Genomic DNA, 15,278 nt, shown 5'->3' with positions numbered 1-15,278 from the left:
GAATTTCAATGTAAAATTGTATAAAAATTATTTAAATTAAAAAAAAATATACTTTAAAAATCTAGAAACAGTATGATTATCTGTTAATCAATTTTTTATATTTTAGTTTTCTTTAATAGTTTAGGTAGGTTGTTATAATCTTTTATCAACCTCAATGACTTAGAACATTACAGGATGTTAGAAAAAATATCAAAATGAATAAAAACCAAAAATTAAAGGGATATAAAAAAACTGATTGCAATGTGACATGTTTATATAAATTATTAAAATATATACATGTATAGATAATATCAGTGCAATGTGGCTGGCTTGAATAAAGATACATCCAAGAAATTAATAATTATTCCACAATTACTTGTTTTTTATTAATTAAATGCTTAAACTTAGTCTTATTCTATTCATAGCAATAAATGTGAACAAAACACATTTACATAAATGGTTAATGAAACTGGTAATTAAAATAAAAGATAATTATTAATACCAATATTATCAATGTTTTCAAAAAGCAGTTTTAGCAGACTGTGCCCGAGGCAGGAACCAGCAGCATACGACGCAGGTAGCGCAGCGCAGTGGCGGCGGCAGCGGTCGGTTCATGACCGGCAAAGGCGAGCGTCGGCGAGGTAGACGTCAAGCGGTAAACGGTAAGTCCAGAGGTGGGCAAATCGGGGCGCTCCACGCGCAGGCCTAGTGCATTACACACCGACTCCAGCGACTTCTCCGCTTCACAGCTCTCTGTAGCCGTCAATGCCTGCATTCCCAGTGATCTACGCTCTTCATCTAAAAGAGTAAATTATAAGAATATTGATCATGATTGTGATATTTTGGAACCCTACCGCCATTATATATTGTTTAAAAATAATAGGTCTATATTTTCAATTTATTATTATAAAGTTAGAATAAAGCGTAAATAATGGTCAACATATTAAAATGATTAATGAATATAAGACAAAAACAGAAAAAAAAACAGGCGGCAGGACATTGGGTTGGGTTGTTACCAATGTGTGTTAGCAGACCGAGGTGATAGTTGGAGAGGCGCTGTCCAAGGTCGTGACGCCAGGGCGTGGGCTCGCAGCGTTCTGCAAAGCGCTGCAAAGTCGCCTCTGCGCGCTTCTCCTGAGATCGCTTCTCATGAGCGCGTGCCAATGCCTCTTCCTGCCGATGGTGATCAAAATGTATTAATTAAAATAAGTAAAGCTTTGAAAATACATTATAAACACCATCTAAAGGTCGCATTTATAATGTTTAATTTGATTTGAATCATGATGGACCATTTTGACCGTGTTTGAATGTCAGACAATACCTCCACGAAATCTCCAGTCAGTCTTGCCAGGTTTTCTCGCAGATAGGAGTATAAGTGTTCCGCGGCAAGTTGTCGCGCCGCTTTCTTTGTAGTTGAAGTGGCCTGCCGCTCGTGCATGCGCAAGCGCGCGCGCATTGTGAAACGACGCTGGTGAGGTGGGCCTGTGTCGCTCACCAGCTCATATTCCGGCTCACCCAGTCGATATTCTTCACACAATTCTTTTAGAAGTGCAACGTAGCTGCGCGAATCCACAGCCGGGCCTCCGGTAGTTCCACAGGGGCCTCGTGATGGGCCAGCTTCCTGCATTAACGAACGACACATTTTGTAAATAGCTTTGCTCGAAACAGTGATGGGTTAATATCACTGTTGGTATAATTATAACTATATATTAATGATAAAGTTATAAACAAAATCACTACCAGAGCAGGATCATCTGAGGGCAAGGGCGGCGATGGAGGTGGCGGTGATGGCGGCGAGGCAAAGGGCGGCGGAACTTGGATGCCGCGCGTGTGTAGTTGCATAAGCATACGTCGAGCTGCCTCTTGCTTGGCTTCCTTTTTAGATCGAGCCTGTCCAGTTACTGTAATACCATGTGCTGTGCAACGGTATTCAAATGTGGCCTGATGTTGAGGACCTGACTAAAATATTTTTTAATAAATATATTATCAGAAATGGTTATCAAGTTATGACTTGTCTGTTGTAACTATCTCGCATACCACTATACCATACACTAATTAATTATTCTAAAAAACAATGCTTACTACATGGTGACTTTTTGGTATGAAGGTAGTATGAGTTAATGATTAGACATAAATTGGGGAGGAAAGGATTAATAGGTATTGTATGACATTGATCATACAGTTTGTCAATTATACGTTGTTATTGTAAATTACAGGACTCAAGTAATTTATTGGAATAATGATTAGGCAGTTAAGTATCAAATGTTTCAGTAGTTACAAAGTAATGCCACCGCAGCAAAAAAAGGGTTGGGTTTAGAATTCTGGGAGAATAAAGTGTTGTATAATGTATAATAGAGGTTTGGTCCCTGAATATGTTTGATGTGGTTTCTTTTGATCATTTTGCTTTTTAAATTCATACATTTGATTGTGCAAAATTGACACAAAACCAAATCTGTTAATTCTGATTCAATATGGTATACGATTGACAAATCGTACCCCTAGTGTTTTATAAGAAACCAAGGGCACGAAGGGAAGTAACCTAATTTTAAGGTTAGAATTACAATGGATTTATACATCTCAGAAAAGGGGCATTTTAGGTTAGATTATTATAGCAATATTAAACAAATATTATTTTAACATTTACAGAATTTTTGCTGTGGTGGTGATTAGTGTTTCCTTTTAGACCTAGTTCAACATTCTTAGTTCTCAGATTTTTTATTACTTTAAATAATTAGTATAGCTATTATTATTATAGATATTAATCAGCTTCTTAAATATAAATTATTAACATCAATGTTACTAGGTATACATTTCTTCTTTAAAAGTAAAAGGCTTAGAAACAGTCTTACTTGAGATATGCATTCATAATTGGGCAATTGACCTAACTTGATCATCAGCTCTTGCAACACCGTCACTGCTGTTTTCATTTTCGTGCTAAGAAGAATAAAAATAAGATTATCTGAATAGTCGATTTACATCAATATAAATAAGCGCTTTTGCCTTCTTGGCTGGAATAGTAAGTTACTTGTAAACAATTCTCATAATCAATCAACATAAATGACTCATCCACGAATCTATACAATTAGTATAAATTGTACTATTTCTATTAGCATATTGTACAAAATTATTTATGATGATTATGTTAAAAGTATTTGCAACTAGTACATAATCTTTTCGTTCCGTAAAATCGAATCAATATTTATTAGGAGGGCCGCTTTTAAACACAAATAAATAAATATTTTGTAAGATACCTGATGTTATCATTAAATACCTACAATGCGAAAAAGAAACCCCGTCACAAGCAAAACAGAGTAGACAACTTGACAGTTATGTGCACAATATTATATTAGATTACTGTTATCACTTTATTATAATTAAGAAATCTTAATAAATGACATATAATACATGGTCATGTATTATATTATTGTTTAATGTTTATTTTTTGATTCAATGGCCCGTGTTGACAGCACTTGCATTTTTCCCTGACATCAAACTGACCTCAGTGATGCCAACTCCTACAAAATGCTCCCAAGGACCTACTTAAAAGTTCCCTCTGTCGATTGACAAACCCTAAAGTTTTTGTTGTACACCCTTTTTTAGAGTTCATTTCAAATAAAAATTTAAAATACATTCTAATAGCATAAATTAGCTGTTGTATTGTTATGTTGGTACATTTTATATATTTACATGCACTAATTTATAACCTAATAATATTAAGGATACTAAAAACAATCGTACATTAATTCTAGTTCAATATAATTTTCTTTTATAATTTTTCCTCTAAATAAATGTATATACATCCTAAAACCCCAATACGTCTTGACTTCCCCTAAATTTGAGGGGAAAATCCCTAAGTGGTCATTACTGACTGTCATATTTGGTCATATTGGTATAATAATGTAGATGTAAGAAATATTTAATATTTGATGTAGTTATTTTCTTATGTCGTGTCAGATGTTATAATTATTCTTAAATCTGCATGACATGAAATAAAAATAATTTTAATTTTTCTAGTGCTTGTTTTTCCTCAAAAAAAGTTTCACCAATATCTAAACATAAATGAAATGACATTTACGCTTAAAAAATTAATTAAAATCCAAAATTGGCAATACCGTATGTGTGCATATTTATGGATTTTAGAAGTAAGGTCTTAAGGAGAAGTGCCGACTGCCGCATTTCTCAGGCCTTCACCCGCAATATTGTACCGGTTGTAGGAAATTAATTAGAGTACCAGTAATTGCCAGAAGCGGCGCACTACTGTGGTTATTTTAAGTTACGTAAAATTACTTTTATTTATTAATTAGGATTCATCAATCTGGGTAATAAATTAATTTAAAAAGAACCTCTTTTGAAGATTGATATCTTATTGCACAAAACGTAGCCGACGATAATTTTGTAGCAGGTAGGTGGGTGTCTTGGGTAGGTGCTTTTTTGGGATTCCATACCTTTAAAGGAAAAAGGAAAGGGGTATGTAATCTGTTGACCTCTCTCTCAGCCGAAAGACGTCCACTGCTGGACATAGGCCTCCCCTAAAGATCGCCACAAGGACCGGTCCTGTGCAGCTCGCAACCAGTGGCTTTCCGCGACCTTCACCAGGTCGTCGGATCACCTTGTCTGAGAACTCGTCGGCCCTATCGGCCGTCGGTTCTCGGCTCAAGGTCACCTAAAGGGCAATGGAGAGGGCTATGCTCGGAGTTTCTCAGCGAGATCGATTCAGAAATGAGGAGATCGCCAGAAGAAATAAGCTCACCGACCTGTTGACCTAGAATCATGAAATTAGCCAAGAATCAAAATATTGTAGTACAAGTATAAGTAAATTTGTTGTTATATCAGTATAAATTTCAGTGCTGTTTGATGGTATCCTAGTGCGCAAGTCCGACTCGCCTTGCCTTGCCACTTGCCCTGTTTTTTCTTGAATCAAGTAGGTACGGAACCTCTTCTACGTTAGACAGTGTTGTACATCAAACAATCGCAACTTTTTAAAAATTCCAGCCTTTAATCAAATTATTTTGCCTACGGCTGTTTTTTATTTTGTAATTATTCATATAAATTTGTGTTATATTTCTAATGTAAAAGATGGAATGGGTATTGTAGGTTCTGTATAAGAAATCGTTGTATTGTACCTTGTTACAGGAAAATCATTTTATGTTTTTAACTAAAAGGCATGATATCTTCTTAACAAATAATTATTTTAACAATATTGATCTGTGAAATAAAAGCATACATTAGTTATAAAAATATCCCCTGCCACCTTAAGGTAACGAAATAATTAAATATTGAAATTAGAGGTTAACACAAAACGAACAGATTTTTTTAAAATTAAACCGAGAATAACTATGCATATGTTTTTTTAATTGAACTAAATATAACTAATCAAAAAGTATATAAAAGAAAATTAAAATAAATCCATTTTTTATACGTCTTAAGGGTAAATGTTATTTATTTAAAACATTTTATGGTGTAAAATCATTGTCTCGTATATTATAATAAATTTTTGTATAATAAATATAATATTAATTAATATAAAGTTAATGATATTATTATTAAAAATGATTTGACAGTTAAAAGTTCACAAATTGTTTTATCAGGCATGTTATAGCAGGCAGGCAAAGTTAACTCACACGCAATGAACTACGGACACTGTTAAAAGTGAATAACTGGTTGGACAGTTTAATATTAAATTATTAAGTTATTTAGACACATACTTTTTAAAAACAATCGCGATTAGCTAGAGTACCCTTTCAATGTGCTGCTTCACAAGGAGAAACAGTCAAAGCCCTAATATTTTACATTGTAAATGTGCTGCACGTTAAAATTTAATTTAAGCAATAACTATGTTTTAACCTACCCTAAAGAATATAATCATATAGTGTTTGTGTTGGGAATAGGTTACTCTTTTTTAAAACCGGGAATGCATAGGCTGAAAGTCATTCAGGCCATAGATTGAACGACGCTGTTAAGTCAAAGGCTAGCCTGTTAATTGAATGGCTAATCGAGCTAGTTGCTGTGACATTGATATAAAAAATAATATATTACGTAAAATTTATTTGTATCATTTTAATAGAGAATATGCCTAACTTTAAAAAACTGTTAAAATAATTCAATTATATTAACTTACGAGGTTATTGCAGCAAATTCTCACAAGTAACTTCAAATATTAAATTTGATTTTTCATTTACATTTTATACAGTTGATTTTTACAAATTAATGGTATTCTCAAATTTTTCTCTAAATATTTATAATATTATTGCCGTTAGATACTAGTGAAAATACAATAAGTCTTTAAGAAGTCTATTTCTTCAAGAAAACTGTCATATTTGCCTCTTTGAACCTAAAATATGTGTTACGTATCAAAAATAAATGTGTTGTTCTATATGAGTACTCCTATTGAATTTGGATATACGTTACTAATTAAAATTGATCATAAAAAAAGAAAACTTTTGTTTATTATTCATTGTTTTTATTTCACAAAATATAAATCTATATTAACATTTAATATCATCATTGGTCGTCTCTAATGTTGTAACGACTTATTTAAACTGAAGTAGGTCGTCGTGAAGGTCTATAACGCTTAAAAGACTCCTCCTTTTGCAGACGTTTCTGTTTCGGCCGTATTAGCTCTATTAGCTCAAACAATGTTAGCAACAACATATAAATGAAAGCGAGCCACGCCGAGCCAAGCAATATTTGTTGAGTCACTTTATCACCAGGAATTGTGCGCTGTCGAACCATGATCCCAGCCTAGAAGTTTATTGTTAGATTTATGTAATTTTTTAACTACATACGAGTAGCTCGAATATGATCGCGCAGGTACCGGCGCCCCCAGTACAGCAGTGAGTGAATGAATAAAATGCAGGTGTAGATAAACAGAACGCGCATCACCGCGCAAGCTGCGGCACCGCCTGCATCTTTCGCGCCTGGCGGAAGATGGCGCCGCGCCATGACGCCACGACTTTCCCACTAGCCGTCAATTGTCAACTTCTGACACAAAAGAGTTTCAGTATTGACTTTATTTTAATAATATAAAAATAAATTTTAAAAAAGCCTAAAAGAAGGAAGACAACACAAATAAGTTTTTAATAAAAAAACATCAATACGAAGAAAGCGTATCTTTAGCTAGGTTAAGTAATAAAATGATTAACTTTTAAAATTAAAGAAAATGTGTTACTAATGGTCATGTCTTGCTAGCCCAGTCTTTACTTACAAATGAAAGGCTGAGAAATACAAATGAACCGAGACGGCTGATTGAGGATTTCTTTTTTCTGTCTGTGTACCGGCTATTTCAGATGATCGTGAATTATTTTCGCACAAAAAAGAACAATTATTTTCAAAAACGAAAATACGAATGACTTGCTCGAACCCGATCAATAACAATCAATGGTAGGTTAAATATTTATAGAACCTAAGTTGTAGAACGTAAAGGAAGCAAAAAAAATATTATATTAATAACGATAATCAGCAAGATCCAGTAAATAATATATTAAATACTGTAAATAACAAATGTTGAAAAGACGTATCTCGCTGAGCTTCTTTCGCTGGTTTTCTCATGTCTCATTTCTCATGTTTTCCTTTTAAAATCGGTTATATTTTTTCACAATATAATAGCAATTTGTAATGCTTCTGTATTGAATAAAGTTTTTGATTTCGATTTTAGATATCGTTTTCTCATTCTATACTAGAATTAATCTTTTCTTTTTTTTTAATATGATATAGCTAAACATAAGACCAAATGGGCCACATCTGTGATCTATCTCTTCCGGCCCTCGTTAGGAAGATGGCCGAATGTAAAAAGGCCTGGGCGGCGGTCTGCAATTACAGCGATGCTGTCATGTCGCTTAAGGAGGAAGCGGAAAGGGAGGAGTTCGTCACGGAATAGTACGAAGGCATTGAGCAGAAAGACGCGCCTTTACACCCTGGCGTGCCTTTCAGTCGGGTCGCCTGTTCCAGCAACAGCCGCTGGCGGGGCCGCTGTGGTGAACCACGTGCGTTCTCGTAGCCCTGTTGTCTTGCGGTGGAACGGAAATTCGAAATGCGTAAATGCATTTCCTCCTCGTAAAACAAAAAAAAAAAAGGTTCGTTTACAAAACCCAACGAACTTAATAAAGATTTTATAATAAACTACGTCTAACGGAACGCTAAAGTTATTGGCATGTGCACATATTAAGTCGGTTAAAAATGTTGAAATCAAAACCAGAGTGTACTTTAATAAAATGTTAACAGATTGGTTCCATTACTAAATCAAAATAAACGGTATATTTGCAATGTTTAAGAAGAATTCTCAATGAAAGTTTTTAGCCTTTCTGGGATAATTTTGTGGTAATCAACACGTTATATATAATTTAATTTAATTTTAATTGTTTCTAACTGTGTTTCGCTAACAACCTCATTCAGTGTTTACGTTGAACATTCATTAATTCATTAAATTAATATTAAAATCTTGTAAATGTCCAACGGCGAAGGTCTTTGAGGAGAACGTTTAAACCTAAATCTATCACGCTTTTTTACAACGACTAGCGAATACAATCATAGTACTACTATTGTAGTAATACTATGCAGATATCCTCAAATGGCTTTTTTCAATGGCGTAGGTACACAAGATGAATTATACATATGAAAATTAATAGTTCCACGGATTATTAATCCGCGATTTTTGATTGTTTTTTAGAAATTTCGTCTACTTATAGTAAAATATATTTTGCCTTCTTTTAATAACATAGTAGTGCATGAAAATGTAAAGGAAACGCAATAGCGATCGATCCTTGCCTGGCTTGTTACGTTAGGAGAGATCTTTCGAAAATTAATAGAGTAATAATTCATGTGAAAATATAGCATAATGTTATTAAATACATATCTGACTACTCTCATTATATACATACCCATGGGGTATGGGTATGTATATAATGAGAGCCTTAATGAAATCCTCTAAACTAAATTAATACCAAAGGGAGTATCCAATCTTGGCTAGTAGTAAAAATAAATTTGCAATAAAATGACATTAGGGTAGAATTTTAATAAATGGAATTAATAATAATTACGCGTATCTTATCACAACCCCGAAGTTAATATCGCATTAAAAAGTAATAGTATTAAATTATTCATTTATAATTGCTTTTTCTGACATTTTTTTGCCTTAGGAAAGTTTGATTTGAATAAGAATTACTTTGTACGTATCGTAACTTTATTGTAATGCGTAAATCGGTTTAATCGAATTGCTTCTAATAAGTTTGAATTATATCTCTATAATATCCGAAGTAAAATTATTCCATATGGTAGAATAAAATCATGAAATTAAAAACGTAAAACTATAGTAAACTATACTAAATGAGCAAATAATGAATTTGTATTCGAATATTATATTATAAAAATGAAAAAATATTTTATTGACAGTAAAAATATACGATCGATTATATCTAATGACTCAATCGATTACCTATGTAAACAATTGTGACATTTCTGTGCAAGTAAAGTCACTGATGCTTTATTTTCTGTCGTTTTTGTCAAATAAACCCCTATTCAAAAATAAGAATATCTATAATAATCCTTTAATATAAATAAGTCTTATCTGTCACTTACTGACTGACTTGGACTTAAATAGCTTTTTTTTTAGATAATATATGTATACGTCGCTTTGAAGTTGCCAATATTTCCGTAATTAATTCCCTTGGATAGAATACTTGGAATTTTTTAGTATTCCATGAAGGAACCGAAAACATGGGTGAATTCACGGGACATATCTAAAGTTTATTAAATTTTAGCTGCAACAATCCTTCCACGGACCTATCAACTTGGCCTAAAAATAACATCAGCGACCAGCGTCTAATTCTCGTATGATCTTTCGGCGTATATACGAGTATACATATTTATTATTAGCCCTGAATATTTGACTCAAATTTGACTTACGTAAGATATGCAATGCGGACATCCGGACTTTGAGCGGTCCAGCCGTAATGCTGCATCTTTTGAGGATCGTGAGCCAAAATAGTTAATGGTGTTATAACAACGATCCGCTTTCAATGAGCTTTTGTTTACATTATCATACTTTCATTGATCTGAAACGGCATCCTAACTCTTGAATGAATATACGAATATAATTTTCAGATAGCTTTGTCTGAATATTAAATATAAGTACAAAAAATATATTTTATAATTAATAATAAACTATAAAGATAATAATAAATTTTATTTTTGGCGACGATGCTTTTCTAAGGTATTGTACTTCAAAACATATTTTTGAATAATGACGATTTGCTTTCGGCATTTCCTACTTTTGAATAACTTGCATGTCGACTGTAGGTATTTGTTTATTAAGCGCTGTCGTCACTTCATTTTTGCCTGGATACACGTTTCAAATTCAATTGAAATTTTTAATTTAAGCGACATTTTAATTATTTAATTTTTAATTTACGCGGCAAAGAAAAACCTATGTTTCTTTTCAGTTGTCGTTTCTTTTCGTTAGATTTAAAAAAAAATATTTTTTGGTTTTAAAAAGTATCTTCCTTTTATTTTATATCTGTGTTCTTAGGTTTTTAGTTTTATAAATTGCTATTTTCTTTCCAATCACATTTAAGTTTGCTATACTTATAACTAGACTTGAGTGTAGGTGCAGGACGAACAGCTTTAGGTAAGTTCTTGCTTACTAAGTACACTTTTGACTTTGACACTTCGGGCTGCTGATAATTTTTCGACAGAAACACCTAATAATTTTACTATCGGCCTGACATGAGTTTGAACAAAGGACCTCTGTGATTTTATATCTATAATTTAGTTACTAGACCAACGAGGCGGTAAAAAAGTTTTTAAAATAAAGATAAACCTTACGTACTTATCTAACGCTGGAATATTACAATTATTTACATATTTTAATTTGTACTTGGTAATGTGAAAAAAAAACAATATAAATTAAAAAAGGACAGGTTTGAGATCACCGGGTACTTAAATTTTATTCATATGCATATGATATCTAGCAAGCTGCACTGGATCAGCGTCTTGAAATAAGTTCCAAGCCGTCTCGGGTCCAAATCCTAAGATGATTTGAGGGGAGAAGATTTATGATAAAAATAAATATATAAGTATATGTTATTTGATACGTGTTTTATTTATATGTGGAACATTAATAAGAAATAATGATTTTATTAATACTTTATTTTTTGTTTACTTTCATTAAGTGGTTGGTTGCCATATACATACGCTATACACCATAAAGAACAACTTAAAGAATATATTAAATTTTCATAGGTATTTCATTTCATTATTTCATTTCATATTATGGATACATATATTTAATATTCATGCTTCGTTTTATGGTTTCGCTATAAATTATCTTAAGTGGAACCAAGCAGTTTTTGTAGGTAAAAGATTTACTTTGGTATATAATAAATGAATAATGTTTATGTATGACCTCAATGACACAGTAAATTAATTATATTATTTCAATATTGGTAAGTTAAACATGCCAACAAGGTTACTACTCCAGGGAATAGTATTATTGATTAGTTTAACATACAGAAAATTATGAAGTAGGTATAGGTGTCGTTTGATTTTTATTTAAATATATTATCATCGGGTATATTATGTGAACGTATTTTGAGTTATTATTTGGAAGTATTAATTAAAAATACAATATTAAAAGTCCCGTCTTGCCAAACTAGCGCCCGGGTGCAAGCAGTGTTCTGACGATCTCATCTCCCCCCCAAAAAGGATTTTGGGTGAATCACCGATGGTGCTATGGTACGGTACTGGACATATGAGACTGGATTTATTCATATATATCGTCTGGATATTATATTGAATTAAATATCAAATTCGACATTTAATTTCAGACTGATAAAAAGGTTAAAACCGACGAAAGCTTAAAACTGTATTTTTCATATTGAACAATACGCGAACAAAGATGTCGAACAGCAGTTCGCAAATAACAATTAAATAATGAAAGATATGTAGCAGATTAGCGTTATAGTTGTGTGGTAGTTTGAATAGAAATTAGCTGCAGTACTGATTTGCATGCAGGACTAGCGGTGGCGGTAGCAGGCAGCAGGAAAGCAGGGTTGAAGGGCCGCGGGGTCGGTGGGTTGACGGCAGGGCAACGACCGCAGCACGCGAGCTTTTTCACGTGATGCGATTAGCGTCGCGATGTGAACGGTGTAGGCGATGCCAATGTAGGTCAGCGGAACGCTCGTCACCCTCCGCGCCACCACACCGCACCACCCACCCACCAGGTGTTCCCTGTTCGCCGAAATTACATCAAATTGAGAACCATGTCCTGATTTCCGGATTGTACTGGCTTATGCGCTACGTATTACGGCTTAAATTGACATATATTTTCATATAAATATAAATTTATACAGTTGGTATCTTATTTATTACCTACAAAAAAACGAGATAAATACGCGACATTATATTCTGAGAAAAGTAGAATAGAGAATCAAGCCTGCGACTTCATTAATTCAAAAGTTATTTGCTCAAGTTAAATATTAGTTGAATGAACGCGATGAGGGATTATCCCATAACATGCAGCTCACATCGCCGAACAGCTGACGTTGTATTGATCTTGCTCGTTGACAGACGACTTTGCCAGCCGACAATAAAATATGGCAATCATACATGACCCAAATAGTGATCAGATGATGGCCTCAGCGGTATAATACTGACCTTTGTTTATTCTATAATAGTTTATGTTTTTGATCATGTTTAATAATTTATTTGTTAATAGTATTAATTCATATAATTATGAAATATTTTATTTTTCATATAATACTTGCAACCATCTTTTCAACCTTTCAAACGACTCCCGACTCCGGTGAAGTTTATAATTTATAACACTACAGTATATGATGTCATATACCTACAGATAGGGAAATTAAAACAGCTTATGGGATGCAAGACATCGGTCTAGCTAGTTATCGTATGTATGTATGTATGTAATGTATAGTTATAAAATCTACATTCCAAACCGGTGGTAGCTTTACTTTAAATAGTTTGTTAAATAACGATTCAAAAGTGCTTGTAAAAGGCTACTTGAATAAAATATATTTTGATTTGATGAATAGCTAGACAAAAGAAAAATATAATGTTTATTCCAATCAAATCAAGTCACATATAGAAGAAATCATCACGGTTATTTTTTAAAATAAATAACTCTAGCATTAAATACAATATCTGAGTAAATAGTTAAATTTAAAATTGCCTCTTTTACATAGGGACGCGCCTAATATTGGTCGAGAATAATGTACTCAGGTATCTTAACAGCCGACAGATATCATAATCTAAGTGGCAACAGCAAGCAGGTCTTGATATTGTTCATGATTGCGATTCATTTTCGTGTTCTTCGGTTAATCCACGTAATCTGGAGGTTAAACTAAAGTTAATGAGTGAAGAATTATTAACCAGTTATCGCATAGTTTTAATTTTGTCTGTAGGTACGTTCTATTTCCTCATAGTATGAGATATAATATTTTGTCTAACTCTTATATCATCATTACTTTATTTTTCTGTTTTCTTATTTATAGAGCGAGTGAGCCAGTATTTTGATGGATACGAGAGATATAATTACATTTAGATCCTATGAAGTTAATGTTTATAGACAATAGTGACCACTTTACATTAGTTAGTTCATTTGCCTTCTTGTTGCAAATATAAAAAAAGGTTTAGATAAACTATTAGGAAAGTTAGAAAAGTTATATTATGACGTGGTTGGGATTGTTTTTTGTGTTTTATATTATGAATAAAATCGATCACAAATTGCTAAAACGGTAAGAAATGTTAAGTCAGCTGTAGATCGCTTATGTCTAGACCTCGATCAGAATCTGGATTTAGAAAAGGGCATCCAGCCTAAGGGTCTCCACAAGAGAAGAGTTCCATTCGAGGAGGCATTTAATGTAGTTGTATATGTAATTTTTCATATTACTACATTTCCATGATAAATATATAAGTTTAAATAATTTAATTTGTAAGCAAGCGTGAAAATATTTCTCCAGGGGCCTCCACGCTTTTGTTGCCCCAATATCTCCAAATCTCTAAATACCCTCTCTAATTATGTTATAATGTATTCACTTTGATCTGTTTGAAATTGTTCATTTGCATTGTTTAATATTTTGTAGGATGGCTCCGTTTGTAATAATAACCCTAACCTGGATTGCTTAAATTGTCGGAGCATGGCTTCTTTTTTAATTTTGGCATGCGTCAGTAAGAGCCGTGTTCCAAGATTTAGTAAATTCATCATTTAAAAATAATGAACTTGTTCATGCAGTACGTACATATTACATACCTAAACGTATATATTCCTCTCCATTTTCTTCAAGCTATTTCAAAATTCAAAGCTTATTTTGTCAAAATAGAATCTTTAAACTGAGCGAGTACAACTTCTCTTAAGCATAAAGACGCTTAGGGTTTTCTTTATTTTTCTTAATCTTTTGACTTATCTATGAAGGAATTATATTTATATATATAATTCCTTGTAAATTTTTACGTGGTTTCGTTGTCGTTGTCGATGTCAAAAGCTGTATTTTTTAATCTACCTACACAGATTTTCGTTACACTCTTTGACCGGCAAGACTTAACAAGTGTTCAACATTACCGAAGATTAACCGAACATTGTTCTTTCCTCGGTTCTATCCTCAAGATTTAATTATCTTCGTATTTAACATGGCGCATGTTATGGTGAAGGTGAATCTGTATGAGATATGAGGTGGTTTTGGTACAGTTTGTACCGCTTAAACACTTTACTTTAGAGATTTTCAAATTATACTGATATATTTTATTTAAATCCTTCACGTTTATAAAGAGCGTGTACCATAAAAACACATTATTATATATCTTTAATACATCATATTATGGTATGATTATTCCTTCAAGTAAATATTTGAAGTCAGGGTTGGGTTGTGGAAACATATATTTAGTTTAACATTTTAAGTAGTAAATAAATTATAAGTAGGTATATTTTCATATTAAAATAAGCAGACATGCTCCTCGAATGACAGTACCGTATAATAGGACAAAGTTACGAATCCCTAGTCTTAATTCAGTCTTAAAAGGCACATTTTTTATTTAAATTTAATTGAGATGACCATCATGGTATTATCATACTGGTCAAATTCAGAAAGCAAGTCGAATATATCGCGTAACATATACAACTACAGAGAACTCCGTAATAGGCTTAAATAAATGTTGTAGGCGACTTTTCGGATAACTATGATCTTGGAAGTTTCCAGAAATAAACCATTAACACATATAAAAGAGTTGTTTGAAAAAAATGTATGATAAAATATTCGCAGCATCAACAAAAATATTTCAAAACCGAACCT

The 15,278-nt window shown here is 32.8% G+C and overlaps 1 protein-coding gene across 4 annotated transcripts; it reads right to left on the bottom strand.

The window, feature by feature from the left end:
* Positions 1-329: 329 nt before the first annotated feature.
* Positions 330-3,541, bottom strand: LOC125077724. Of its 4 annotated transcripts, none has more exons than XM_047689734.1 (6): positions 3,385-3,541; positions 2,829-2,913; positions 1,720-1,938; positions 1,301-1,600; positions 996-1,152; positions 330-777 (listed from the first exon to the last, which is right to left on the bottom strand). In XM_047689734.1, exons 1-6 carry the CDS (start codon positions 3,390-3,392, stop codon positions 512-514), a joined length of 1,035 nt encoding a protein of 344 aa, XP_047545690.1. In that variant the 5' UTR covers positions 3,393-3,541; the 3' UTR covers positions 330-511. The 4 variants fall into 4 exon arrangements, with proteins under 4 accessions (XP_047545690.1, XP_047545693.1, XP_047545694.1 ...); XM_047689737.1 differs by having other exon boundaries at positions 3,231-3,540; XM_047689738.1 differs by having other exon boundaries at positions 1,014-1,152; positions 3,385-3,540.
* Positions 3,542-15,278: the final 11,737 nt, after the last annotated feature.

The sequence above is a fragment of the Vanessa atalanta genome, chromosome 4, assembly GCF_905147765.1.
Source record: "Vanessa atalanta chromosome 4, ilVanAtal1.2, whole genome shotgun sequence".
In the NCBI taxonomy this organism is placed as follows: Eukaryota; Metazoa; Arthropoda; class Insecta; order Lepidoptera; family Nymphalidae; genus Vanessa; species Vanessa atalanta.
This window is presented reverse-complemented; position numbering and strand designations above follow the sequence as displayed.

Excerpts from the sequence above, each read along its gene's own strand:
- LOC125077724 (XM_047689734.1), bottom strand. Across the intron at positions 1,939-2,828 it reads ATTATGAATGCATATCTCAA|TCAGGTCCTCAACATCAGGC; the intron begins GTAAGACTGTTT and ends AAAATATTTTAG. Across the intron at positions 778-995 it reads CGGTCTGCTAACACACATTG|ATGAAGAGCGTAGATCACTG; the intron begins GTAACAACCCAA and ends TTACTCTTTTAG.